Below are 26,931 nucleotides of genomic sequence, written 5' to 3'. Positions count from 1 at the left end.
TTTGCTGGAGTGGCAATCTTCTTGAAGCAGGTAAGAAATAGCACCTAAATAAGTCTAAATATTGCTATCAAACGTGCAGTTAATTCTCGCGACGTCGAACCATCATCGGATTGCTGGCCGGCTATCTAATCTGTGCCTGCCTGGCTCGAGGAACTTTGAGACTATTAATGTTTGCTGTTTTCCTTCTTTAAGAATCTGATCATGGGTTACCTACGTTCTCTAGAGCGAAAAGAATTGAATAATCTTGAAGAAGCCATGGATAGTTCGTCGAGCTCGTTGCGTGATGATCCAGAAAAACTGCAAACAATGCTGGACCACATCGTTCGCAGCGGTTATACTACTGGCTTAGTCAATCTAGCTAAGGAGCTTAAACAAAGCATCAATGAACCAGAGTTGGACAAGGAAAACCTTCACGGTGATATCCTGGTTTTGCTGGAAAACGAAGACTTTAAGGATCTAAAACGAGTAGTTTGCTCTATCGTTAAAGAGCACCTTGAACGAGATTCGAAATGTAACGTGATTTAATTTAATTTATAAAATAAATTATATGCTACTTCTTAAAATTAAGTGTCTGTGTACCGCATCAGAAGCGATCTATGAGGCACAAAGTGTGCACTTAGTGCAAATGTGCAGCTTAGCTAGCTAGCTCGTTTGCTCTATATTTGTTGTTTCACCTCGCCTCATCAGCTGGCCCGCAACAGCATTCGGCTTAAGCCAGTCGCACTCGCTCTGCTCGTCCTGTGCTCAGCGCAAAGTGCACAGGGCATAGACCATACATCCACAATTTCGCTAAGCGAATTGAAATTCACCACGCGAAATGGAAAATATTAGCTATCTCGCTAGATTGGGCATTACCGCTGCTGCACAAGACAGGCGTTTATGGGAACTAGATCGAACAGCAACGGCCTCGCTTGCCATTTTCCGCAGGTTTTTTTCTAAAAATGTTTGCTGTGCAGTGCGCAGGTTGCACAGGTGGACGAGACGCCACTGGCTTATGTTCATTCTTTTGGATTATGGTTTTACATATGTAACCAAATTTTCTATCTATACGGACGACTGGTAGCGGATCATCCTCGTTAAGTTTAATTGTAATACGTGGGGGCAGTGGTTTTATCTGATGCAACCTGCAACAGTGAGAAGAGGAGCATATTAATGTTCAGCATACTTACTTAGGTGCCTATTCCCGTCAGGCGTTACTTGACGCCTCAGTCGTGTTCAACGATTTTTTGAGGTTCGTCGATTATTTCCCCAAAACGTCTGCTGTCACCAGCAAAAAAGCGATCGCCTGGGTAATTTTCTTAGGCGATACTTAGGCGATTACATACATTTTTAGTACTAACGATGAACACCACGGAATCTTGTATCGCTCCAGTATCTTCAAAATGGTTTCAAGCTTTTGCATAAACTTTACATCCTGCTTGATGGCGAGAAACTGGGATTTCGCTCGCAAGCCCTGTTAAATGAAACATTTGTTTTACATAGTCTTGATATCTTTATAGCTGTTTAAATTTTGTAACACGTACCAGTGTATCATCTACCGCCAAACTGTTCGCAAAGTTGTTCAACACAATGACAATAATGACCACAAATAGAGAGAACATCACAACCCTTGGTACCGTTTGGAAATCCAGCTTTTCTGTGTTTAGATCTCCTATTGTAAAAAAAGAGATCATAGAGAGGACATTTATTAGCTTTATGATGGAAAAGTATTTCTACTTCATGTCTGCTTACCGGCCATCATGCTGAACATTTTTCGACTAGTACCTACGATTGTTTGAAATTCGTTCGATGTATTTTCCTTTTCGTACACATTTTGTGCAGCCTGAGTTGTGTTTTTGTCTTGTGATGCTGATTCATTTTTGCTAGTATCCCTGAATAAAATGTGGAAGCTTAACAAACAACCCATGATGATGGGCAAAAATGGTAACAGGCTTTCGCAAAAAGTGTATAACACTCTCTTAAACATGATTACATTAGTAGAGATAGAGAGCCACTGGATAATTGATAACAGTAATGTAAATTCAATTGCCAAAACTATCATAGAGATAGCCGAAATCCAAGGGTATAAGGGTTTTCCAGATGTTATTTCGATTAAGAGACTGATTGGAATTAATTGAATCCATCTCCAAACAAATCGCCGCCAGAATTTGCTTGTCCAGCAAAATTCTACAAAATCCATACCAACACAGATGAAACAACGTCCAGTCATATAAACCATAAGAATCATAAGAACAAGGTAAGAAGGAATTGATATCGCTACGCAGTTATCAGCAGCATAGTTGCAACCTATCCAAACACCCATCAATATAACGTAATGAGTGAGGTAATACAAACAGTATATCCGTCGAAACCAACATAAATCGGCTTGTTTAATAGCCAATATGCATGATATCACTGGATGCTGTAGAATACGCTGGTTGGCTGACTCTTGAGCAAGCTCTAAGATGGTAGATAATTCACTTTCCGGCAGTTGTTGGTGAATTTCTGGTCTTGTACTCTCCATTCTAATTTGATGGCTTTCGTTTCCTTCCTGCATCAATAAGCTACTCTCTTCGGCATGAGGTGTTTCAGAACTACTTGTCTCATTGTTGGATGCATTTGCCTGGTTTCCGTTTCCTCCCTGCATCAATAAGGTACTCTCTTCGGCATGAGGTGTTTCAGAACTACTTGTCTCATTGTTGGATGCATTTGCCTGGTTTCCGTTTCCTCCCTGCATCAATAAGGTACTCTCTTCGGCATGAGGTGTTTCAGAACTACTTGTCTGATTGCTGGATGAGTTTCGCATTTCGTTTTCAATGGCCACAGAATCGGTTCGATTCCTAGTGTACCGGACTCTAGTCTCTTGGTTTTCTTGCGTTTCGTGCTCTGCCAATGGTGAACCTTGCTTTGGAATAAAATTCTTAAAATCCAGCGTCAGCTCATAGCCGTCATTAATCAGGTGCTGCCCATTGTCTGTGATACAGGTGTTTAAATGCTCTTCCAAAAGAAAGGGGTCTATATAATCAACTGGCATCCGTCGTCGTATATCCATTGTACCCAGACAGGCTCCTTTCTTTAGCAATTCAATTTGCGCCAAATCGTTTCTATTTCCTGCTGCATAGTAAAGTGGCGTGCGTTTGCTCACTTCTGCCCGATCGATCATCACGCGTCTATCTTTTAGTAAAAGACGCAAACACTCCTCGAAGCTAGGATATCTTGAATCATTCGGATTCATTTCTTTTATGACACAGCATAACAGCGGATGCTCATTAATGAAATCACTCTCCGTTTTCGGAATGATGGACAATAGGAATTTCAGAATGTTATCATATCCACGATTACAGCATTTTTCCAATAGTCCTGCAAGATATTTGTTCACATCATTCGGGTTCATCTCTTTCGATCTGTTCTCGTTTGCCATCAACATGGGCTCAACCAACATCTCGGTAACATTTAGATTACCATTAACGACGGCAACTTCTAGTAACTGTTTAATGCTTTCATCTTGCACACCATTTTCCAGTATCTTCATTATGCATTTCATTATCTCATTTCTCCTGCGTTTCTCACTCTCGGAATTGGTCGCATTCAGCTTTAAAGTCTTTTCGATATCAGCTTGAGTCCTGGAGTTATTGTCCTCGGCGTCATTGTCCTTGGAGTCATAAACTAATCTCATTACTTTTTCTTCTATGTCAGAATTATTTGCTGGGAACAGGAGATGTAGTGCCGCACAGAGTATTCGTTTTTCTTTCTGTTTGAGTTCATAGCCCTGGAAAGATGATGAAATCGGAATTATAATTGGTCCTTTGCAAAAAACACTTTGCTGTGAGCCGACCGAATGAGTCCCGCGCTCACCTGAGATTGACTCAGGTGATGCACCGAAGCGGTGACCGATCGACACTCAAGACGTTCTCTTGCCTACCGGCCTCCCGAGTGAATGGACGTGCGCGCAGGAGCCGGCTTCTTAAAGTGTAACCGTGTATTGTCCCGTTTTTAAGAGCACCGTAATTTGTAGTAATATCGTGAAAGAATAAAAGACATAAAACACTTCAAAACGCTTTGCTACGTTTTGTAGTTTGATAAGTCGGATATCAACGAGTATGGCTCAATGGCGCTAATCTAACTCCGTTAACGTGTTTCACGGATTTTGTATAACCTCAAAAAAATATAAAGGGAATATATAAAGTCAGCCTATGACTTCAGTTATCCGTATCGCTCGCTTGCTATTGGTTCACGGTATGTAAAGTATAAAAGAGATAAGATCCCGTACTAAAGAAGCTTCTTTATAAAGGCTATAGCCGTCAACCAATAGTTGCTGAAAATTTGAGTAGTGTTTACTGTCCGAACATTGCAGCAGACAACATGAGTGTATCACAGCCCCAATCGTTTCTATGAAATTTCTTATTTCAAAATGCCATAGAATAATTAAAACACTTGATACTTTCTATCTTGTAACGTTCTCAGCAAAGCCGATATACTTCAATAGTACGTCAGCTCTAACTATTGGATCGCTAAGTATTAACTCTTAAACCTACACTGATCCTCAAAATATCATTGAATGAGCTGAGGAAACTCGAATTATTCCCACTGATGTATTAACCGCCAGCTTTAAAAAGCTGTAAGATCAATTCTTGCAAACAAATTGTGATTCAGTATTATGAGTACATTTGCATTTCTAACTCTATTGGATTCACAAGGTTTTCAAACTTTCTCGAGTGATTAAGTAGACGAGCACACTACTGGCAAGAATGAAAGCTACTACTGCAATACGAAACACTGCTGAAATTCCCATATAATTGTATACTGTTGTACCAAAATGGCGAACATCTGGACGTGGATTACGTAAACACCATCGATGATTCATTGATGCGAAATGATTCATTGATGGCACATTAGCTGAACGTTCTATTTTGCAGCCTTTTAACTCCATTTTTTTAAATGTTATAAACAGCGTGTCATGTAAATTATACTGAGCATACTTGGACTATAAAAGCACTGAAAATAGAATAATGTTCTAAAAATACTCTTGGAAAAGGTCGTAGCACGAACCTTATGTATGTTAGGAACGGATTGGTCTCTTGTAGACATTTTAAAAACACCATAAATACACAAAACTAGATTTTATTCAAGTATTTACTCTTTAATTTCACTTTATTCACAAGCTACGACGATCATGAGTCGTACGAGTACAAGTTACAACTAAATTACCAAGACGGCTGCCTTTTACTTGATAACGCATACATAGTCTACGGTCCTTTTATCAGTAAAGGAAATGTGATTACCACAAACTCAACGACTGAACGATTCATGTCTTCTGTAAGTCAATGGTCTATTGCCATAGATCGCACTAGAGAAAACTGTCTATTACGACTAAAAAACTCAACAAAATTGTCTTGATTCGAATCTGTGTTTTTGACTGTTTCACATGGTCCTGACCTGTACATGCAACTGAAATCGTCCATCATTTCTTATCGATCAAAGAAGGTTATCTCTATGAGTGTAGAAACGAGGTTCCTTATATTCCCCCACCCAGTCTTATTGACGACTCATTCGGCACAGATTATCCGATCCGAGCACGAATGTGACGCGCTAGGTATAAAATTGACCATCCCCATGTATTTCTCGTCAGCCTATTGCCTCATTCCGGTTATCAGTTCAGAGAACACGGATCGCGTACATAATGACTGAATTATTTACACTAGACCAAGTTTCGGCCTTTTGCACCTTGCACAATGTTGCAAATATTAAAACTAGTTTAGTTTAATTTAATTAATCCAAGCAGCTAAAGTACAATGCAGAGAGTGAAACAAAAATGAAAAATTTAATGTATGTGTCGCCAACGAAAGTAATAGATATAAAGAAATACTCACTCCTTCGGGAATGGAAAAAAATTGAATCAGGATGCTATAAAGAGTTCTATTTTCTTTCTTTTGTCCTACTACGTTTTAAACTGTTGCACAATGGCATAATTGCCTATGAAGAAAAAAAACATTTCTTATGAAGGAGCTGTTTAGCAAACATTTGCATTTTTTCCTAATTCGAAAATATCTTAATCATACACAGAATCAGTGTAAAAAACATCTAACTGCAACACGTCGGAAACAATTGAATAAAATAATGTGAAATACCGGTTTCATATACCAACACGTCTTGAACGCAGCTCTTGGACAAGCAGCTTTCAGATGGTTGGGCTCTATAATTGTTTTACATGGCGGTGATTAAGTAGTAGTGCTAATTGTAGCAATCGGTACTACCCACAGACTATTTTTCATGTGGTGCTAACTAAAACTGCAATTCATGAATGAAACCGAATCCGGAAGTTATTTAAACAAAAAACCTCGCGCATCAACAAAAGTTCGTGGAAAAAGCATTAATTTTTAATAAATGCTTCAGGTGGTATCCGATTCTGTTTCTGCAGTTCGCTAAACGCAAATTCGGCTCGCTGATAATCCCAGTTCGTTTCCTCGAGACACCGCCGGCTCCAATCCAGATTCATCGTGCTCTGCGTGGCTAACGCCTGTACCATCTGTAGTTTTGTGTTATCGTCTGGTGCACTGACGGTTGGGAGCGGCGATACGGCAGGCGTTGAAGCAAGGGAAGGAGCAGGAGTAGCGGCGAAACCCGTTGCATCCTTAAACGACTTTTCCTCCTGTAGACGGGTTGCACCGTTGATATGCATCATCTCGTTGCGAATACAAAATCCACCACCGGACGGAACAATGACAAGCGAACGTTGGAATGAACGAATCATTTCATTGTTGTTGTTAGGTTTACGCTCCTTAAACACGCCCGTAACGGTGAGTAGCAGAAGTTGGGGCTGAAACAAAAATGGCATAAAGATTTGGATGGCACAAGAAAAAGTATACTCGATACTTACCGTGAAAAGCGTTAAATCCACGGCAAACGACTGTGGATCGTGTTTGGTAGGAGGGAGTTCCGACAGATACGAAACAACCTGCAGCCGGCCCTGCTTGAGCGAACGACACCTCGAGTCCAAATCGGTTTTGTGCTTGATGTTACGATTACCATGCATATATGCCGCCAATCTGTAGGGAAAATGAACCATTATTAGTATTGATTCGAAAGACAACTCAAATTACAATAAAAAGATCTTTTAAAAGTAGGAAAGGAAAGAACGAGAGCTTACTTTTGCTGATTATTCTGATGGTATGTGTTGACCGTGAGAGAGAACATGGCATGCTCATGGTACGCTTCTAGCAGCATTTGCCGGTTGTTGGAATCGAAAATGACGAAATATTGTTCCAGGAACTGTCGCACCAGATCGGTCCCGCTTGCGTCGCACAGGAACGAGGCTTTTGAGGATGGAAATTTTGATTCATCCTCCACGTCGAAGCTTATCGGGGGCGGTAGCTCGATGTTATCCTGGCAAAGCAGTTAATAATAGGATACCAGTGTAAATAAGGAAACCCCGCTTGGGAGTCTTTTACTATTTCGAAACGGCGACATTCTCCATTACTGTGCATCGTTGCGTACAGTGCCCGGCACTTACCAGCTTGATCACTTTCGGGAAACGTTTACGAATTTCACTAAAAGGAAAAGTTACAAAATAAACAAATATTTTCATCATATAATGGCAAGATGCCGTAGGCAATCGTCGGGGGCCTAATGGACTGTGCTTCTTATTTTTAATTATTCTGTTTTTCTAATTATTTTCCATTGACCGTCTATGACACGAAAATACTTTGCAGCTAGCTGAACAAGCTCTATGGTTTGTAATCGTCATTGCAGACAATGTGGGTCGTTGTTGGATCCTGCTGAAGACACGCTGAAACGCGGTATTCAATTGTATGACCGGTGGAAACGCGAACACATTAAGACATGAGCAGGTATTGCTAGTTGGAAGTATTTGACTGAACAAGAACATATTTTTTCTGATGTTAATGGTTTACACATTCTTGGCAATAAAAGATCCAACTGGAGAAACGCTTTTGGTTCGAAATAATGGATTAACATATTTTAACCGGTATTGATAAACCAGATAGTTACTCTGAACGGATTCAATTCAAACCGTATCAACAATGAAACGCAACAGTGGCAGCGATCACACGCTTGCATGAAATTGGAAGAGTTTTCTAAGAGTAGGGCGCATTGTCCTTTTCACTGCCTCCGTGCTGCACTGCAAAGTTCATGACTAACGGTGCCATTGCAGTTCATCCGTCACAAACTGTCTCCCTTTTACAAAGCAGTTACGCTTTCTTTTGGGGCGCGTGATCTGTGTAACAAGCTCCAGTAGGACACATTATCACTTGTTAATGTGATTTGTGCTGAGTCTTTTTTCTTTTTTCGTTGTAGTTGTAGCATTAGGACGTAGGTTTGGCACGACGCAAATACGAATGGGTTATTTCATCGACTAGGACGAACAACGACTCCATATTTTCATGTCCACCTCCATCTCCATGTCGGCCTTCTTCCTACATTGCCCTTTTCTGGTACATAAAGTACGAGTTTCTGGATTTTCTTAATGATGCTGATTTCATTGGCAATCGATTAGCCAGTGCGCTTCAACATTGATGCGAATGATGGAATCAATCAATCTGGATAAGTACGAGTTTTATAGAAAATTAGAGACAAAGTAATAAACATTTCATGGATTACACAAAGGCATCTTCCAGTTTGTTTCCTTATTGCCAAGAATAGAATATGAAATTCTACTTTTCAAGCCATAAAGCCGCTGCCTTTGCTTTTGATCACACTTCCACCAAGCACCTTACAAAGCACACGCGCTTAATATGTTATAAAGGGTTCTCGAAATTGGAACACAACGAATTACACGATATTCTTCGTCGTTTCGTCGCTGCTTCAGCCATTTCTAACAAACGATTGCAATGGGCACGACTATGCGGAAGGATACTTTTTGCAGCAGTATTTTCGATCGAAACCAGTCAACGGAATTTCATTGTTTTGAAGATATGATAGGTAGGATTGAGAAAAGTTTGTGAGACTATCGAGCCGATTGGATTATGAAACAAATAGTTGCTCTTTTCAAAAACAGTCATTCTTTCGATGTCAACGATTGAAGAACTAAGCAACAAAAGAGGCCGCTGCACCACGAGGCGATTGCCATTCGTAGATGTTGGTGTGCTACGTTACGGTTCCTCCAAACCACAGGAACGCTCATTGTGCACCGTAGATTACACCTTCCTCCGTGGTGTCGGTAGAAGAGTAGCGCAATGCACCATATCACGCGCTCTACCAACCACTGACGTACTACTGGCCAGAGGGCTGCTGCCGATGACCAGGAAGTGCGATCACGTATGGTGGTGTATCCCAGAGGCTTCTGTCAAATATAAAAGACCAAACATCGTATTCAACCGTAGCCATAAGAAGCCAAATACCTGACGTAGACTGTTTGGTCCTCGTAACGCTGCTTCAAGGGGTTTTCCTCTAGGTTCAGTTCCACCAACTTGAGTGCCTTCAAACTGTCCAGTGTGTTGATGTACGGTATCTGTGGACGGATTCGGATTCAGTCAGCCCATCAGTTATCACACAATTGATTACCTTATGCTCCTTCCACTTACCCGGTTCTTGGCCATGTACAGTATCTTTATGTTGGGGATTTTAGTGGCCATCGTTCTTAGGTGATCAAGCATGTACAGCTTGTTGTCATTCAAGTTGAGCGCTTCTAGCTCGGGGATGTGTTCGGCGATGATATCGATGGCCACGAGAATGATCTGTGGCCGAAAGAGGGCACAGAAAATGTCACTCAGGTCCGGATCCGCGTGAAACTTTTCCAGGTTCAGTGCCTTGGTCGCCGGGTTGTAGCGTTTGACCATCGCTTGCTTCATGCGCTCTTTCAGCTGATCGTTCACCTGAAAGACCGGATGGTTGCTGCGTACGAGCAAAATCATCTTTCGCCCGTCCGGAGTGTCGATCTTGCGATCCATCTTCTGGATCGCTTCGGCCGTAGCAAAGTCTTCCACATAAAACGTGGCACACGATTCGGCCGCCTTGTAGTAGCGCGGAATGAAGATCTGTGGACTGATTGCTTGCTGGATCGAGCGTAACACAAACTCCTTTTCGTACTTCTGTCCGTACGGTATTCGCACTTCGTACCAGCTGGTTTGTGAGGGGACGAGCTTCTTCCGCACGTGTGCGTTGCCTGCCCCGCGTGGCAACGGTGATCCGCTACGCCGTCCGCGGTTGGTCCGGTTCCGGTTATTATTGTTGTTGTTGTTGCCGATATGAGTGCGCAAATCGGTATCGAACGTGTCACCCCGCATCGCCTCATCCTCCTCCCGGTTCAGGTGGATACGCACAACCTGCTGCATGGCGCGGGAGACTTTGCCCCGACCCCCCGCCCCGTTTCCGGAGGGTTTGAAGCTGACGCGCCGCACCGTGTTGTTGCGACCACGTCGGTCGTTGTTGCGTTCGCCTCGGTCATCGTGGTCCACGTACGTTTGTGGTACTGCAAAGAGGAAGAAAGTTGTCCGTGAGTTGCCCAAACGGAATCCCCGCGCGAACAAAAATGGCGACGTGTGTTTTTTGTTGGTGCGCTGAGGCTGACCTTCGTAAAAGTTACGCTCTCCGAGCTGATTGCGGCTGCCGCGACCTCGTCGGAAGTTTCTCGACATCGTCACACTGATGGAAACACAGGAAATAATCACAAAATGGAAACAGAAAGCACTGTTTTAATCGCGAAAGGAGATTCGCACAAAGCACGGCAATTTTTTCGCGACTCAGCAGCCTGCTTCTTTCTCTTCTTTGCTTTAGACCTGTCACGACCGATTGGCAGCACTGGCATCAGGCCAAGGTTGCTAGAAGCGCGTCGCTCTTCGAGATGTAGATAACGCGAGTACATTTTATGGAGTCTGGCTTTCATCTTATGGTAAAGTGCCGATGCCTTCGTTTTTCCTTTGTGGCCGATGGTGGACCGGGAATTTTGTGTCAAAGCAGGCTGTGTTTTCATTTCCCAGGACCGATCCTGCCGAAAAAAATCGTATCGGGAAATAGGCAACCGGGGATTTTCCAAGCGACCACATTTTGCCAGATTTCAAGGCGCACCCGTCGTACAGGAGCAGCATCAATAATGGCCCTTCGGTTGTTTCGCCTGAGCCAAGATGTGGTCACGCCGCTGATCAAACGTGTAAGTTGCTAGAAGAAGAGCGAGGTGGGAAATCTCGGCCTCGAATTGGTTACATAATTTGGATAAGCTTATGATATCCGCACCGATTACGCACCTGCTAAATGTGATTGATCCTCGTTCCCCACAGAACTGCTCCGTGTCGGCGTTTGAGCTGCAGCACAAGAACCCGGTCGCGCGGAAGGTGGAGAAAATCCCGAAGGCGCAGTACGGTGGCCGACACACGGTCACGATGTTGCCCGGTGGTGGTATCGGTCCCGAGCTGATGAGCTACGTGCGGGAAGTGTTCCGGTTTGCTGGCGTACCGGTGGACTTCGAGATCGTCGACATTGACCCGGCGAGTGAGGGTAACGACGATCTGGAGTACGCGATCACCTCCATCAAGCGTAACGGTGTCGCGATCAAGGGTAACATCGAGACAAAGTCGGAAGCTACGGGCATTCTATCGCGTAACGTAGCGCTTCGTAACGAGCTCGATCTGTACGTGAACGTGCTGCACTGTAAATCGTTCAACGCGATTCCGGCCCACCACCAGAACGTGGACGTGGTGATCGTTCGCCAGAATACTGAGGGCGAGTACGCGATGCTTGAGCACGAGAGTGTGCGCGGTGTGGTGGAGAGCATGAAGGTGGTGACGATCGAGAATGCGGCTCGCGTTGCGCGGTTTGCGTTCGAATTCGCCAAGAACAACAACCGCAAGAAGGTGACGACCATCCACAAGGCCAACATCATGAAGCTGGCTGATGGGCTGTTTCTGAAGGTGGCTCGGGATATCGCGAAGGAGTACCCGGATATCCAGCACAACGACATGATCATCGATAACTGCTGCATGCAGCTGGTCTCGAACCCGCACCAGTTCGACGTAATGAACACGACGAACCTGTACGGTAGCATCACGTCGAACGTACTTTGCGGACTGGTCGGCGGAGCAGGCCTCTTCTCTGGCCGTAACTATGGTGACCATGTAAGTACGATTGGCGAGTCTTCAGACCTCGATCACATCGCTTAATCACAGTTTTATGCCGTTTAGTATGCCGTCTTCGAACCGGGCACCCGTAACACTGGTACGGCCATCGCTGGCAAGAACGTGGCGAATCCAGTGGCGATGCTCAGTGCTGCCGTCGATATGCTGTACCATCTAGGACATCGTTACCATGCCGATTGTATTTCGGATGCGCTTCACAAGACGATCGATATCGATGGAATCCATACACCGGGTAAGCGTTCCTGCGGCATTCCCTTTGGTTGCTTCATTCAGCTGATTCGTTCAACGGTTTTTAAAAATCTTTTCAGATCTCGGTGGCACAAACACCAGTACCGACATCGTTCAGAATGTGTTGAAGCATCTGGCGGAGAAGAGAACGTACTGGTAAGTGATAGTCCTGTGAGATCTAGCGGACGAACGCGATCATGCCGATCCGTATGCATAGCATTATTCTTGTGTTTTGTAACTTTTTGTATTGTTTACCAGAACCGCTACCTCTCCCTATTGTGCCTCTAGCGATAAACAGTAAACGCCATCTCTCATAATCATCATGTTTTCCGTTATTTCGCTGACACCTGGCCCGCTGGCTCCATCGAATTTATGCCCCTTTGTGTCTGTGTGTGGTCGTGTTTGTGTATTATGTTATATGTTACCCGTGCAATAGTCTTGCTTTTATGTTTAGTGTAGCTTTTAAGAATATGATTTGTCTTAAGAATTGCGGACAACTGATCTTGCATGAACGTATCGTCGCTTATCTACGAGCAAGAGAGGGAACATCAAAGTTAGGCATACATTTTTTTTAATCCCTCATACTTCCGTGTACATCTTCCAATATCCTGCTTCGTAATCCACTGACTAATGCTATAGGGAGATTGTATTAACGCCGTGTTTTTGGCTGTTTTTCTAATCTTTTTACATTTCGCTGTTTGCTACACACTCACTGGCTACCACATGCACATGTGCCAACCAGGCAACATGGACTTTTGAAAGATATCTAGACGAGGATAACCAAGGAGACGGTACAGCCCAACCATTTCATTGCGATCCATACTTATCTCGTATATGCGATTCCGTAACACAACATTCGACTGTCAAACAATCCATCTCCTTTGTTTGTGGGTTAAGATCTACAAAATAGTCGAAGAATTGATCGTTTATCACTTTATACTGTAGCATCTAGTGGTGATAGCATTTTTAGAATTATTGGTGTAATGCTCATTCCACTAGGTTTCATCTTTTGTTTGATGAGTTTGATTAATTTTCAATCACTAGCTGCTATAGCTATCCCTTTGTACCTTAATATACATTATATTATAATATGATAGTGCTTTGAATGTATATGAAGTTTATGCGGATTTTAAATTTTATGCTATATTTCATTGTTTTTTTTTATTTCCTGTGAATCATCATGGGATAATTCTCTATGATGATTCCTTCCACAACGATAGGCAAGTTTTGCTTTTGATACGCGTTTTAGCACAATTACACTGATGCACTGATTTCTGATGTTCTTCACTTTTCTTTCACCATTCTCTTCCACTTTTCTCTATCTTTATGATCGCTTGTGCGATGCTTTCTATGCTGCTCAAATGTCTAAAAACTATTTCTCACACAGGAGTATGATTGAAAATTTGAAAGATGGGCAGAAATAGAAGCGCACGCTGGAGTCGAGTGGGGTTGATATATAGAGTGTGGCATGGCATGCGCAGCGACGGAGCGAAATGTCGCAGGGCAAGGCTAATAACACCAATAACACAGGCTGGTGGCCGAAGAATGACCTCGCTGCGATCCTCGTACAACTATTAGCACATTTCGAAGCTCAGATATAGCACCAAAATCATCAGGAAGCTTGCAGGCACTTCATGGACGCACTTTAACTTGGTGTAATTTTCCGCATTTTCTTGGCATCTTTCAATATTCAAACAATTTGCAAGCTTCGTCGGATTGTCAGAAGCATTTCATACTCGGTCTGTTTTTTTATCCCTTCTCATGCTTGCTCTGCACTAGAAACAGCGCTTCTTCGCTGCTTGGATTGACTGTTCTTCTTCATCCATGTTTTTTCCAAAATCATTTCTCTTCCCTCTAACAGGTTCCCGGCGTATGCGTACATGTGAAAAGTTAGGCTAAAAACAGTACAATCGAATCTATACCAAAGCCCCAACCAAGATTCCTTTAACCAATCGTGTTTCCTTCCGTTACCCGATTCATAACATCTAACCCGTGGTCGGTGGGTTTGTTTTGGGAAGTGACGTTGTAGCCATAATTGGTGCTGGGGTGTATTGCAGAACTGAAGCAGAGCGACAACAGGACGAACAGAAAAAAATCCCTTACCCGAGTACATACATAAACCAAACGCACCATACGGGGTAAATTTGGACATTAGATGCGATGTGAAAAGTGATGCAAAATTGAACATAAAACTGCTTAACGAGACACGAAATTTACCTTCAAACGATTACAACCAAATATAACATTTCTTACTCCATCGTGCTTTGCTACGAATGGTTCAAATTCAGTCATGTTGTTGCAGGCCTTTCCCAAAAAAACTTTATTTGTTACCTCATACTTCTCTTGTGTAGGATTTGTTTAACCATTTTCCTTTTTTTCCGTGTTTTGTTTTGTATAATGTTGTGGTTTCCTATTTTCTTGAGTTACGGTACAATATCCTGATCTTTAATTGCATTTGTTTTGTTTGTGCCAGTGTGAGTTCTAATTTATGTTATGTCCATTGGTCGCAAACTTGTTATCAATAATTTCACATTGGATTTGTTTGTATTTTCGGCCACTTTATGGAGTATTTATCTTTTACTTAGTGATACCAGAGTGCATTAGAAAGAAATTCCTACACATCGTGTTACGGGTTTGTCGTCTCGTTCGGCACCATAATATGTACTACCATATTTTGTCGCGTGTTGTTCCTAGAGTCTACCATTTGTACCGGTACGCTGGTGACCGAACGTGTGGTGAATGGAAATTTTGCGTTTGTGTTACATACTAAAACGTTGAAGTATACCTTTCCAAAGGGTGTACTATAAAATTGTTTAGTTTGTATTAAGTTTTTCTTCGCAAAGAGTGAGGTTCCGTAAAAAAATTGATAAAATCTACAAAACAGTTTAGCAAGCAAATTGAATTCACATAATCCGTTGCATCGTAACCTATAACAGAAAGGATACGATGCTGGAACGGCTGGGAAAATTAAAACATTTAGACTACGAATCGTTGGAATTGTCTTGCTCGTTTGGAACAAGGAAATCTCACTTTATACGAAGGTGACCACTGGCCATAGGCTCCAAGCATTCTTCATTTATTGACACCCAGAATACTTTTTTCTTTCCTTATTCTGTCTCTTCAAATATTTTACAACGTGTCTGCATCGCCCCGTATTGTCGAACAAACGCTCTAAACGTTCGCTGTCCAGATCGACGGGATAAGTCCATGAGTGGTGCGCTTCCCATGTGCCATAATCAGGAGTGAAGGACATCGGATTAAATTATCTGTACAGTGAAAGGTTAATAAACAATCAATCTATCTCCTACGATCGGTAATCCTATGACAGCAATTTCACACCATGCAACGATGAACTCTTCATGCTCCCGTTTTGAATGAAGTTATGATACTTAATGTCTTACCACAAATAAAAAAGAATTCAGAAATAGTTCTTTTACGGCCAGTTAGCTATTTGTGTTTATTTTTTTCTCACATTTTGAAAGAAATTGTAAACCTCAATGGATATATTTGAATGATGGTACTCATTTTCCATTTTATTTTAGTGCAATTTGATTGGATAAATTTCCGCACCTATGAGATGAACTTTCTATAGTTTTTCTTAACAATCTTATTAACTAATGATTATGAAGAAAATCTATAAAAAGTATAGCTACGATATTCATTCCGGCACAAGAAGGCCGGCTGCGAAAATGCATTGGTTCACGGTTCACGATACGGCTTTCATTTATGCTATCGGTATTAAATGGCGCAATGGAATCGACTATTGACTTCGATGGGCTATGCATTCGAATAATATCTAAGATAATAATTCTTTTACGTTTACAGCAACGATTTATTAGGACGAAGTTTACAGAGCAGTGCCCGCATCACACCACTTACATATTTATCAGTTTTGAGTGAGACATCCAGGTTTCCAAAATGATACATTCCGAAATATATTTAGTTTTTTTAAGCGACATCACATTCCTCAACCTAAGTCCAGGAATACATTATATTTTACATTTAAAACAAGATGAACTAAGTGTATACTTCACTTTTATCAGTACTGTAGGTATGCTTTCTAGCCAAAGCGAATGAACTGCCACCTGGATTGGAATGCCCTTGAAAATGTGTAAGCCCATAACAAACAACACGTGGACATCTGGCACTCACCGCACCCATACTACAGTTAATGCTCCCCAGTTACGATTTTCAGCTACTTTGCCGGGATGGAATAGTACTGACTTACTGAAGGGGGTTAGTAATTACCCCATCGCGTCGACCATCGCTATGAGGCCAGTACACAATCATGAGTTTGGACGTCCCAATGTGTTATGAATGGTTTCAGGCAGCCCATGGAGGCCGGCGGCTGCCATGAAACATGTTCGTTGAGTTCGTATAGGTGTTGTGTAAATGGCAACGTATTACTACCGTTGAATGCCTGTAGCGGAACTGCGAAATCTTCCCACCACCTGTCCCTCTCGTACGATTACGCATGGCGTAACGTATATAGAAGGGTTGGTGGGGCGGGAAATGTAAATAAGCAGTATCCATCGTACGATGTCGGTTCCTCTTTAAGCCTTTCTCCATCTTTCTTTGCCTAGCTATCTTTCATCATGCTCTACTGTTGGTTACGTTTCCGATTCCGAGGGGTTGAATGAGGAAATCTGTTGCCGCGGTTAGACGTATTGTCAGGGGTCTTGCGTGATAGCGTTCCACTTCCCGAGCACCTCTAGATAAGAGTGTTAGAATACTCGTATCTAGCTTTGGGACAGCTCTTCCAAATGGTTGATATGCGTATTTGGTGACTAATATTGCGCTGTGCTTTGCCAGCACGATGGGGTGGTGTAATGGTACGATGGGCACCGGTTCGGATGAATCTCCGATCTCGATGAGATCCCAGGTGTAATAATTAAGGGGTTCCAGCCAAACGGACACGGCGAAAGCTTTTATGTTTGGTTTGGAATGTATTTTAGTTCCGTTTGCTCGCAGACTCGCGGTTCACGCCTTCTCCTATACGGTATTGAAGTCTCCTATAGGGTATACCATTTGGCAAAATCTTTGCAGAGAGGCTTGATCATGGAAAGGCTAGAGGCTTGATGATGAAGATGGAAAGCGTTGAGTGCAGATTTCATGAACAGTACCATCGTCTTGTGAATAAGCAGTATTTCGAAAGAAATGACTATATACCCACAAAATGATTTTTGAAAAAATGTTCTAACATATGTAAATCATCCTACCAAGAAATTATAAACCAATTAATTGTAGTATCTACCAATTAAATAAAACATGGCAAGGTAAATGATGGGAAAAGATGGTATATGATGTGCAGATAAAGTGTTTAAAATTTCAAAAGCATCTGTAGTTTTGGTATTACAATGGGCACCGAAATTTTTGCACATACACAATTGAGTTACTCCCTTTTTAAAAGTGTTCTAAAATTACACTGGATCGCTGAAAAGTTTGCTTGTATTTAATACTTGTATATAAAAGATTCTTTCATTGTAACCGTGCTTTGCCAATGCTGCGACTTTCTTTAAAACTCTTGCCACATGCCCTCCGCGGATTGGGCAATGGGAATGGCAGACGACGGCTCAGCCCGTAAGATGACGTCGGGAGTGATTCCAAACAGCCGGAAAGCAAACGTCTAACCTGCTTTTATTTTAACCTCTAACCCTCGCTCCGTATCCCACACTGTTCCTGAGGACTTTCCTCAGGTTCTTACAATAGTATTCCATCTAGTTTGAAAAAACGGACTAAAAAATTTGGTATAATGGGCACTATTGTGGAATTCGAGGAGAGCGAATATACTCGTACACTGCGGTACTCGAGTGTGCATAAAAGCCATATTGTGCTACTCGAGTGCTGCATTCGATATATCAATAGTTTTTGAGAGCCAAATCAAATCCTCTTGGTTTCATGAAAAACTTTGTTAAAAATGTGATAAAGTGCTTAACAGTGCAGCTGTAAGAAATAAAAAATATGTATGGGGCAATAGTGGATTATTTGAATGAAATTACAAACTTTGGTCCTCATTCACTGGAATTCAAATCCAAACAAACTAGACCAAGTTGACAGCTCTTTCGAGGGTCTTAAGGTCCCCGAGAGTGTCAAGCGTCGACCTCGATCACTGTGATGCAAACCTTTGCATTACGAGTAGACTCTAATCGAATTCGACCATACTCGAATTCCACAATAACACTTTATATCTTTTAAAAGTGGAATGTGGGTGTGCATTCGGTGATCGGGCGAGTTCACCCGGATTGTTCACGTACAAAAATAGGAGGGTGCCTTGGTCGAGTGACTATGTGAGAGTCATCAATTCTCGGAATGCTCACTACCATGTTGAAGCTCTCCGTCTCAAATGCTCAGTATGAATCCAACCAGCAGTGTATGATGGTTAAAAATGAAGGTGTGAGGGACCTATCGACGAACTATTCGTTTGCGTAATAAACTTTCCGGATGAGTATTTAAAACGAAATGTGTTTTTATTCAATTGGCTTCTCGTTCTGCGTAGCTGTACCTGTAGAAACTAAATGAAGGACCCCGTACATTCGTGTAAAATTGAGGACAGTTTGGGGGCTACCGTTCCGAAGGATTGCGGTTTGCATTAAGGTGTCAGACCACGCGACAAAAAACGGCTCTCTGTGTGCGTGAATTTGTGTGAAGGTGGCTGCCGAGTCGCACTTTTTCTTTTACGGCAACGAGTTAACCCATAACCTAGTATAACGAATTCAACCTCGGCCATACCTGCCGGTTATCGAGAAAGGTTTGTGTTTGCTGGATTACTCGCTAGATTCAATCCAAAAAACTCGCTTCTTTCGGCAATCTACGACGCAAGCGAAACCGAAAAGAGTTCTTCATGAAAGAGCCGCACCGTATAACCTCGCCGGAACCTTTTCAGGTGCGAATTTGTTTTTTTTCTGGTGGATTCTCTCTCACTTCGGCATAGCGTTATGTATGCGTAGCGGTGTATCATCGGCACGAAGCCAATTTCTCAGTTCATTCGAAGCAGTTTCAGTTCTCGCGGATTGCGGGGTACCTGTGTAGGCCGAGGCCGCCGACAAACGACTGGTCGATGCGCGAACAGCATGCGCCACGCATACGAGAAGATGAGCTGGGATGAACTCTGTTCCTTTCTTCACCCGTTCTTCAGAGATTGAAATGAACTACATATCGGTGTGGGTGTGTTTTGTAGCGAGTTCTTCTGCTCGCAGCATCCATCCTTTCGGAGGACGGATCTGCACGGAGAGAAAGTGACTCCTTACAGCTGAGAGAGCGCGAGATGGAGAGAGATCCTGGAATGGGTCAAACTTGCGTCATTTGTGCCGGTTTTCCGTATGTGATCCTAGTGTGGGCAAAATGGAAAAGTGTATTTTGCCTCAATAGCCTTATCCTGTGACATGAAAACGGTGATGCATGCTGCCAGGATCTAAAAGGTTGCAGAAAGAGTGGTAATTTTCCGGAGTGTGGTCATCTCTGCAGCACGCCAGGATTCCGAGCGCCGAAGAATTCCGAGTGATAGTGAACCGAGCTGGGATAAGAGAATGTGCTCAGGCAAAGAGTCGTGCTCCGCTCCGTAAAATCAGGCTCGCTCCTGACAGGCTGCTGGGCTCGCTATCCACCTACCACGCAGGCAGGCTGGTCAATCTGTTATCCTCGTGCGGTTGTCCAATCTGTTCCAAACGTCGTCAGGCTATTTTTCGATAGGTGCTTTTTCGTGCTCATCTCAGTGTGCGGTGTGACGGAAGAGGTTGTCAAGTGGAAAAATAATTGTTCCAAAAGTAGTGTCGTCTATTCTCATTCCTTCGTTTGCAGATCCCAGAAGAAACGTGCGGCATGATTTTCGCAAGGTTTTTCTGATCTCCAAAGTGTCAGTGTTTGTGTAATGTGCGTTGTTGTTGTGCTCGAAAACACGTGTTAATTCGTATTGTGTGTCAGCAAAGTGGAGACACGTATTTCCCGCCATATATTGTTATCGTGAACGTAGAGGGTTTCGTATCGTATCGTGCATAGTGCGGTGTGTAATAAGTGATTAATTAGTAGAAAAGTTACTCGGTCGGTCGCTATCGTATCGAATCCCCTGCACAGCCCAGCCGGTTGCTGGAACACGCGAAGGCTCCCCGAAAGCCAAAATGTCGGTCCGTCGGTTGAAAACGATGAAGACCGGTGCCTTGCTTTTGACATTACTTGTCCTGGCGCCCCTAGCAACAATCGTTAGCGGTGCTGCAAGTAGTAAGCTCGGCAAGCTTTCCCCAGAGGAAGCACTCACCAAGGAGCAGGTGCTTAAGAACAACATGATACCAGAGCAAGAGGAAGCCATCGCACCGGATGCCATCGGAGAGGGGGTGGCCGGTTCGATCAAGCCAAAACCAACAATGTCACCCATCAACGCGCCAACGGTGATGCCGAAAGATACAACAGGATTCTCGAAAGAATGTAAGTTATGGCGTATTTCACTTCTCTGTGGCCATTTCGATGCGCCCTGTAATCCGACAGAATCGGTACCGAAAGCAGCTTAGCACAAAACGGGCACCTCTGGCTGCCCTGCCCAGCTGCAGCCCTGGCTACCGGAGAAGCAAGGATGTGGTCCTTTGATGTTTGATTCCGAGGAGCATTCTCAATCTCGTCCTGCAGCCCAACTATCTCTTTGCATAAATCGTGCTCGTAATCAACGAACCGTGTTGGATGCTCACTTTTACACTGCGCTGCCCATTGCTCGTTTGCATGCTAAGCGAATAGTGGGTATCTGGTGTCCTTTTATAAGTTCTATCCTATTCAATCGTACTCGGCAAAGGAGTGGTATCGACCTGGCTCCGTTGGACGTACGATTTTGTCCAGACGGCGCTGGCTAATCTTGTAGGTTTGCATACTTTAAGATTGTAACAAAAGACCGAGGCTCATAGTTGCACTGAAATATGCAGTATATAAATCTTATTTCCTAAGTTCGCCTTTAAACGCTCCAAAGAACGGTTCAAACTTCCAGCGCACATTAACAGCCTTGAGCATAAGCAACGAACATCAAACCATACTCTCCTTCGCACCGGAGAACTAATTTAACTGTGTAATTAGCTAAGAATTACAATTGCTCTCCAAAGCTAAAAGAAAACAGAGGCCATCAGTGGGGCAGCCGCAGTTTGTTCTTCCATGTGCTCTGCTTGTACATTTCCTGGCCTGTACGTTCCGTTCCGCTTAGTATGGTTTTCGCTTCTTTCCGGTTTTTTAAACCCATTCTGCGTTGGAGCATAACAGTTTAACAATATTATTCCTGCATGAGTTGCAAAGAGGATGAATGAAGATTTTTTTCAGCTTCACATCCTTTTTATGACGGTGGATGAAACAAGTATCGTGTGCATTCTGCACCGATCTACAATGAAGCGTATGTGCGATTGTGCTCATATCTTTTCCTTACCAAACTCCTTTTTCTTGAACTTTAAGCTTTAAGCATCTATTTGCTTAGATAGTTTACTGGAATGCACTCTTCTTAAACAATATCTTTTCGTTGTGCTAGTTCATTTAGCAAATTTTCATTCAAGTGAAATGTTTATGTTCCGCAATTAAGTACGTACTCATTCCTCGTAGAATGAACCTTGTAGCATATCTCAGCAGCAAATGTAGCACCTGTAGATTCCAATGCAAATTAGGTTGACATAACTAAAAATCTACCTTCCAGAAATAACCATAAACATATTGGACAATATGAGCTATAAAGATGATATATTGAAACATTGAACATTTCTGAGCAATCTGATCTGTTTTAATTTTAAATTTCCTTAAGTCCTACTATCCTACCTATACTATTTGATTGTGGACTACATATAGGAAAACAAAACAAAAAAAAAAATCGGGGATAAATAAAGAATTTGGCTAGAAAATAGGAACAGTTCCATAAATGTGTTCAGAATTCATCCAGTGGCCGGTGAATCAAACATCGATCAGAGGAAATCATTGGAAGAAATTTTCTCTCGTTATCTCACTATCCTCTCACTAAACGGTCAACGACGCGATCTTCTCTTCGGCCGCTTACCGGCGATCGGTCTCAGCATATTGCCAAGCATCTTCTTCTGGCTCCAGCGCTCGTGTGGATAGCATAAGCGATCAGCGGTTTGCCGGCGAAGAACCGAAGGGCCAGTCCGGCTTCCAAGCTCCAAGTTCCTCTCCGACCACGACGCTCTACGAGAGCAGAACATAATTCGGGGAGTTTTGTCCGCTGAACGTCGGTGGTAATACATAGTGTATTCTACAAACAGTCAAATAATTGTACATAGTGTATTCAAGAAATAACCATAAAATTGTTTATTTTGTGAAAATAATCCACAATAATAACGACCATTTGAATCGCTAAAAATTTCCATGAATTGCCGGCGTCTTCAAGAGTACCGAAGTCATGACAGCACCTTTTTGCAAAATGGTTCTCCATTTCAGTTTTCGTATTATAGTTTCATTTTTAGAGTTGTAATTCAAAGGAAAAAATGTTGGCTTAAGGTGGGACTGATATTGGCGTGCCAGATTTCGCTAAACTTGTTCATTTAATGACTAAAGTACGTTCAGATTGTTTATTTCTCTCAGAAAAGTGTATGATTGTTTTTTTTCTGTCCACAATATTGAAGCAACCAATGTTACATTCAACCAGATGGCAGACGATGTACGTAATGCGAGTTTCAAACGAGTTTCCCTTCGTCTCGTGTTGCAATTTTGGGTTTCCTTGGGTCCTCGACTTCATGTTGGCTCATTAGTCCACAATAAATCTCCCATCGAAGAAGCAATACACTAAACAAACGCCTCGTCTTCGAATCCGATCATAAATACGCCTCGCTTTTCTTGAACCGCTTCGTCTGCTCACATAAAAGTTCGAATTCGTATCGGTTCAAAGAGTTCTTCGGTATTTATGATTCGCTTGAACGCTGCACGTGGTATCATCATGGGGTGACTCCGCCTATTGACCCGTTCCCTGTTTAGGGTCCATAATTCCGATTCTCACTCGTTCTCTCGTTAATTTTACTGCGTTCTTCTGGTGGTTGTAGCTCCCCTTGCTTCATGGGATTATTGTGGGCTCCCACATCGGGTGCGTTTCAAGCGTATGGGGAAAAGAAAAGGCAAAAGCAAATCTTGCCTCGTAACTGATCACGCACCATATGTTTATGCATATGTTAAGTGCATAGCCCGGGGCAGGGCAGGGCGCTGGTTCCCTGTGTTTATTTCGGTTGCATTCACAGACGGTGTGCATTCTTAGAGCAATTCTGAAGACCTGTCTGTACAGCGAAAGGGCGGTAGAATGATCCATTGCGCTGGCTGTGGAGTGAGGTTCTGCCTTGGGCCGCCAGCTGTGAGATGATGTTTCATTTAGCGGGTATGCGTCGTATTTCCTCCGCCCAACGCCAGCCAGTTAGTTAGCCGTCGGTATTATTGCTTGTGGTGCGTTTTGATAAATCATCAAAACGTTCTGCACGAATGGTGAGAGTGTTGGAATGGTTCTGAACATTTTTTAAATGTTCCATCTCTAAAGTAATTCTGAAAACCGATATCAGTTTGTAAAATTGATTTATCGTTGCAAAGGATGATGCAAAAGATTGGAGTTGTAGTTTGGTTTTATGTATATTATCGAATAAAACAGTAGTTTCTTATAGCATATAGTAACGTTCATTTGCAGTTTTTTTTACATTTTTGTAACAAATCACTGTACATATGTGCCTTGTCTTTCATTGATAAAGACTGATTGTCATCTGCAATCCGCTAAAAATTATGCACGATTTCCGTTCTTGTCCTGCGATCCTTCGGCTGAAATATTGTGATAAAACGTTTAGACAACAACACTTTTAGGAGTATTGGATTGTTATTCAGAGACAATGTTTCAAACACACCAACCTCTCATAAAAAGGCATCTTTTCAGTAGCTTACACGTACACAATTCAAACCACATTAAAGAACTGCGGATAGCTTCTCGAAGCTGTTTGTTTCCAGTCCATTTGTGCGATTTGCACGGTTAATTGGTCGTGTATCGCTGGCTATTCAAGCACCGCAAACTCCGCTTAGTCCCGTCCATTGGCAGCTGCGAGATGCTATCCCAAATCGATAGAGCGTCGTAAATTGGATGACGGATTTTTATGATCAAATTGAGAAGATGCACATATATCATTAACCATCCCCGCCCCGCACATGGATTTCACCGTGTTCATTGACCATCCATTTGCCAAATCGCCGCCACCACACCTCTGTCGATACGGTTCGACCCCGAGACCGAAATGAACCCAAAAAGGTAGAATCAGCGAGTGCAATATACCGCGAATTGTCATCCCGCAAGGATGCTCGTGCCGCGTGGTACACGTAGCTGACTGACGCTCAAGGCCAAGTCATGGTCATCGGGATGCTTTGAGGACGGTCGATTGCGGTGCTGTAGCGGATGCTGTGGTTCTCGGTCCCGGTGCTGTGATCGGTAAAACCGTCGTAGCCGAGAGGAAAGGGGGCGATGAAACAACGGCGATGCAGGGTATCGATTGAACCGCCATTTGGTGTGTCGTATAAGTTTCGAAAGTTATTTATAGTAGCTTTATTACTTTCTCGTTTCCTCTCTCTCGCTCGCTCTTTCTCTCTATCCGTTTCCCTCGCCCGCGCATCGGTAGTTGAGTTTTCGGTTCACCTATTTTGGATGAGGATAGTTCGCGAGTTGTCACGGGCAGACACACCAGTACCGTTTGCACACACACACACACACACACACACGAGCTAGCGAATCTCCAATTGTCACCCACCATGCCCGAAGTGCCGAACTAACGGAACCACCGTGCATTGGATTCGCGAATGCGGAAACGAAAAAGGCATCCGGGGTAAAGCCGGCGATGAAGCAGAAATTGAGGAGAACATTCGTTTGGAGACAACAATGCTCTTTCCTCTGACGGTCGCGCGTCCCACAGACCACCACCAGTCGCCATGGTCAGGCTGCACTGGCTGGAAGATGGTTCCCGGGTACAACACCACCATCTCGGTCGTGCCTGGCCGTTTCCATAGTCTGTCACTGGTTATGTTGAGTCAGCGAAATGCTCACATTTCACAGCGGGAGGCTGGGAAAAGATGCTGGGGATGGGGATGCTTCCCCACATCCAACCGCCACCGTGGAACGTCATCGAAGGCAAAGAGCTGGCAGTAAACATGTCATCGATTTCTTCCGACGCTCGATCCGCAGAACGACGGATGGTCGGATCGAAGGGATGGGATGGGCCCTCCGGGGAGTGGCGGGAGGCTGATGTCTCCTCGGGGACCTTCGCCGAACGGCGGTCGTTGCCATCGGTATCGTTATTTTCATCGTTTCTTGCCACAATGTGCTTCATTTGTGGTTATCGGCGCCTCCCGTCCCTTATGTTGCTGCTACTGCTGCTGCTACTGGCATACCAAGAAGGGCATCATCGCTCGGCGGGATCGGCGAGGGTTCGGTGCGAAAATTAACGGATGTGGTCGCGCCGCGAATCGCCAAACGCCGCCGGTGTCCGGTGGAGTGGAAAAGATGGAAAAAGATGACGATGAGCACGATGATGATGATGATGAACGCGGCGAAGGAGACGCCAGATCAGCACATATCCCTGCTGCCTCGTTCGCATAATCGCTCGCGAAACATAACGCCCTCGGTTTGTCGCTAATAGCATCTATGCCGAGCATTGTTATGGTGGACATGGTTGCTGGGGGCATGTTGCGACGGGGCAGGGCGCCACACGTTTACTGATTACTTCTGGTTTCGGTTTTATCGATACCATCTTGTTTGTTTCTCTTGTGTTTAGATTACTATTGCACAGTATACTAAACTGTTTGTGGGTTAATCGGAAAGCTAACGTATTTTGTCTTATTATATATTATTTTATTGTATTTTATTGTGATTTTTTGAATATTTTCTCCGCAACTTTGTACCTTTGATGAATAGTATTTTTTTTATAGAATATTGAAACGAATTTTAGGTACAGCAGATTGAGTAATCGCACGTAGTAAATAGTTCAGAGGATGTTTAACAATTTTTAGTGCATGATAGCATCAAATCTACTGTTTTGTCACTTTACTTTATCACTTTAACATTTTATCTACACATCTGGCTATAATGAAGATTAAATTGTTATTAAAATGGACGAGCAATGACACTGCGGTACACGTTGCGCTTCATCTCGCAATCATTTGCTAGATTTATCTGCTCTTCTTTTCAAGTTAAAAGATCGAAACCAATCGTTCATATTAATCTGGAACGGTGGAAAGTTGAATTGAAATTGATACGGAGCGGAGTTACCATGGATACAGCATAAAAAAATGTTAAGAAGAGCGATTGATTGATGGAATTGATTCTATGGCTGTATTCTTAACATTTTTGGATCAAATAAAATACCTTAAAAGATGTAGTTTATTATGCTTTTGCTAAATTGAATTTAATCAGAAATTTTCGTTAAATCGCCAGCCCTCAAAACTCTCTTTTTGACCCGAATTAACGTTAGGAAAGCTTAACACTAAAGGGACCTCCGTTATCCTGATTCCCAAAAGGCCAATCCGGATCAAAATGACCCCCGGCAGTGGTGGCCATCACGCCATTGATTTTAAACTGTCAAATTAACGACGCGTTATATTGGAAATTCGTGGAAATCTCTTACTGTCGATTCGATACCTCCAGCGCCAAAACATATGCTAATGG

The 26,931-nt window shown here is 43.1% G+C and overlaps 4 protein-coding genes across 14 annotated transcripts in view; 2 read left to right on the top strand and 2 right to left on the bottom strand.

The window, feature by feature from the left end:
* Positions 1-547: 547 nt before the first annotated feature.
* On the bottom strand, positions 548-5,209 carry LOC125949123 (uncharacterized). 3 transcript variants are annotated; one of them, XM_049675851.1, is made up of 5 exons: positions 5,029-5,209; positions 1,732-3,748; positions 1,524-1,651; positions 1,326-1,453; positions 548-1,124 (listed from the first exon to the last, which is right to left on the bottom strand). In XM_049675851.1, exons 1-5 carry the CDS (start codon positions 5,065-5,067, stop codon positions 887-889), a joined length of 2,550 nt encoding a protein of 849 aa, XP_049531808.1. In that variant the 5' UTR covers positions 5,068-5,209; the 3' UTR covers positions 548-886. The 3 variants fall into 3 exon arrangements, with proteins under 3 accessions (XP_049531808.1, XP_049531809.1, XP_049531810.1); XM_049675852.1 differs by lacking the exon at positions 5,029-5,209 and adding an exon at positions 3,835-4,027; XM_049675853.1 differs by lacking the exon at positions 5,029-5,209 and adding an exon at positions 3,815-3,832.
* Positions 5,210-5,358: 149 nt separating this feature from the next.
* On the bottom strand, positions 5,359-10,702 carry LOC125949130 (nuclear RNA export factor 1). Its single transcript, XM_049675875.1, has 7 exons — positions 10,505-10,702; positions 9,519-10,405; positions 9,336-9,445; positions 7,490-7,526; positions 7,127-7,362; positions 6,857-7,025; positions 5,359-6,796 (listed from the first exon to the last, which is right to left on the bottom strand). Exons 1-7 carry the CDS (start codon positions 10,569-10,571, stop codon positions 6,350-6,352), a joined length of 1,953 nt encoding a protein of 650 aa, XP_049531832.1. The 5' UTR covers positions 10,572-10,702; the 3' UTR covers positions 5,359-6,349.
* A 176-nt stretch (positions 10,703-10,878) lies between these two features.
* LOC125949158 (isocitrate dehydrogenase [NAD] subunit gamma, mitochondrial) lies at positions 10,879-15,733 on the top strand. Of its 4 annotated transcripts, none has more exons than XM_049675913.1 (5): positions 10,879-11,083; positions 11,211-12,044; positions 12,111-12,297; positions 12,374-12,449; positions 13,036-13,078. In XM_049675913.1, the coding sequence occupies exons 1-5, from the start codon at positions 11,027-11,029 to the stop codon at positions 13,061-13,063; spliced, it is 1,182 nt and encodes a 393-aa protein (XP_049531870.1). In that variant the 5' UTR covers positions 10,879-11,026; the 3' UTR covers positions 13,064-13,078. The 4 variants fall into 4 exon arrangements, with proteins under 4 accessions (XP_049531870.1, XP_049531871.1, XP_049531873.1 ...); XM_049675914.1 differs by lacking the exon at positions 13,036-13,078 and adding an exon at positions 14,155-14,630 and having other exon boundaries at positions 10,880-11,083; XM_049675916.1 differs by lacking the exon at positions 13,036-13,078 and adding an exon at positions 12,552-13,007 and having other exon boundaries at positions 10,880-11,083.
* Positions 15,734-18,682: 2,949 nt separating this feature from the next.
* Positions 18,683-26,931, top strand: part of LOC125949115 (low-density lipoprotein receptor-related protein 8-like) — a 208,292-nt gene continuing 200,043 nt past the window's right edge. For 2 of the 6 annotated variants that reach the window (XM_049675830.1, XM_049675829.1), the window contains exon 1: positions 19,566-20,711. In XM_049675830.1, coding sequence (XP_049531787.1) covers positions 20,408-20,711 — 304 coding nt within the window. In that variant the 5' untranslated portion in view covers positions 19,566-20,407. Of the gene's footprint in view, positions 19,042-19,553; positions 20,712-26,931 lie in introns of those variants that run through there. The other 4 variants (XM_049675827.1, XM_049675838.1, XM_049675828.1 and 1 more) reach the window with 4 other exon arrangements.

This window comes from Anopheles darlingi, chromosome 2 (assembly GCF_943734745.1).
Source record: "Anopheles darlingi chromosome 2, idAnoDarlMG_H_01, whole genome shotgun sequence".
NCBI lineage: Eukaryota > Metazoa > Arthropoda > Insecta > Diptera > Culicidae > Anopheles > Anopheles darlingi.
The sequence above is the reverse complement of the archived record's forward strand: the minus strand, read 5'-3'. Positions and strand labels throughout refer to the sequence as shown.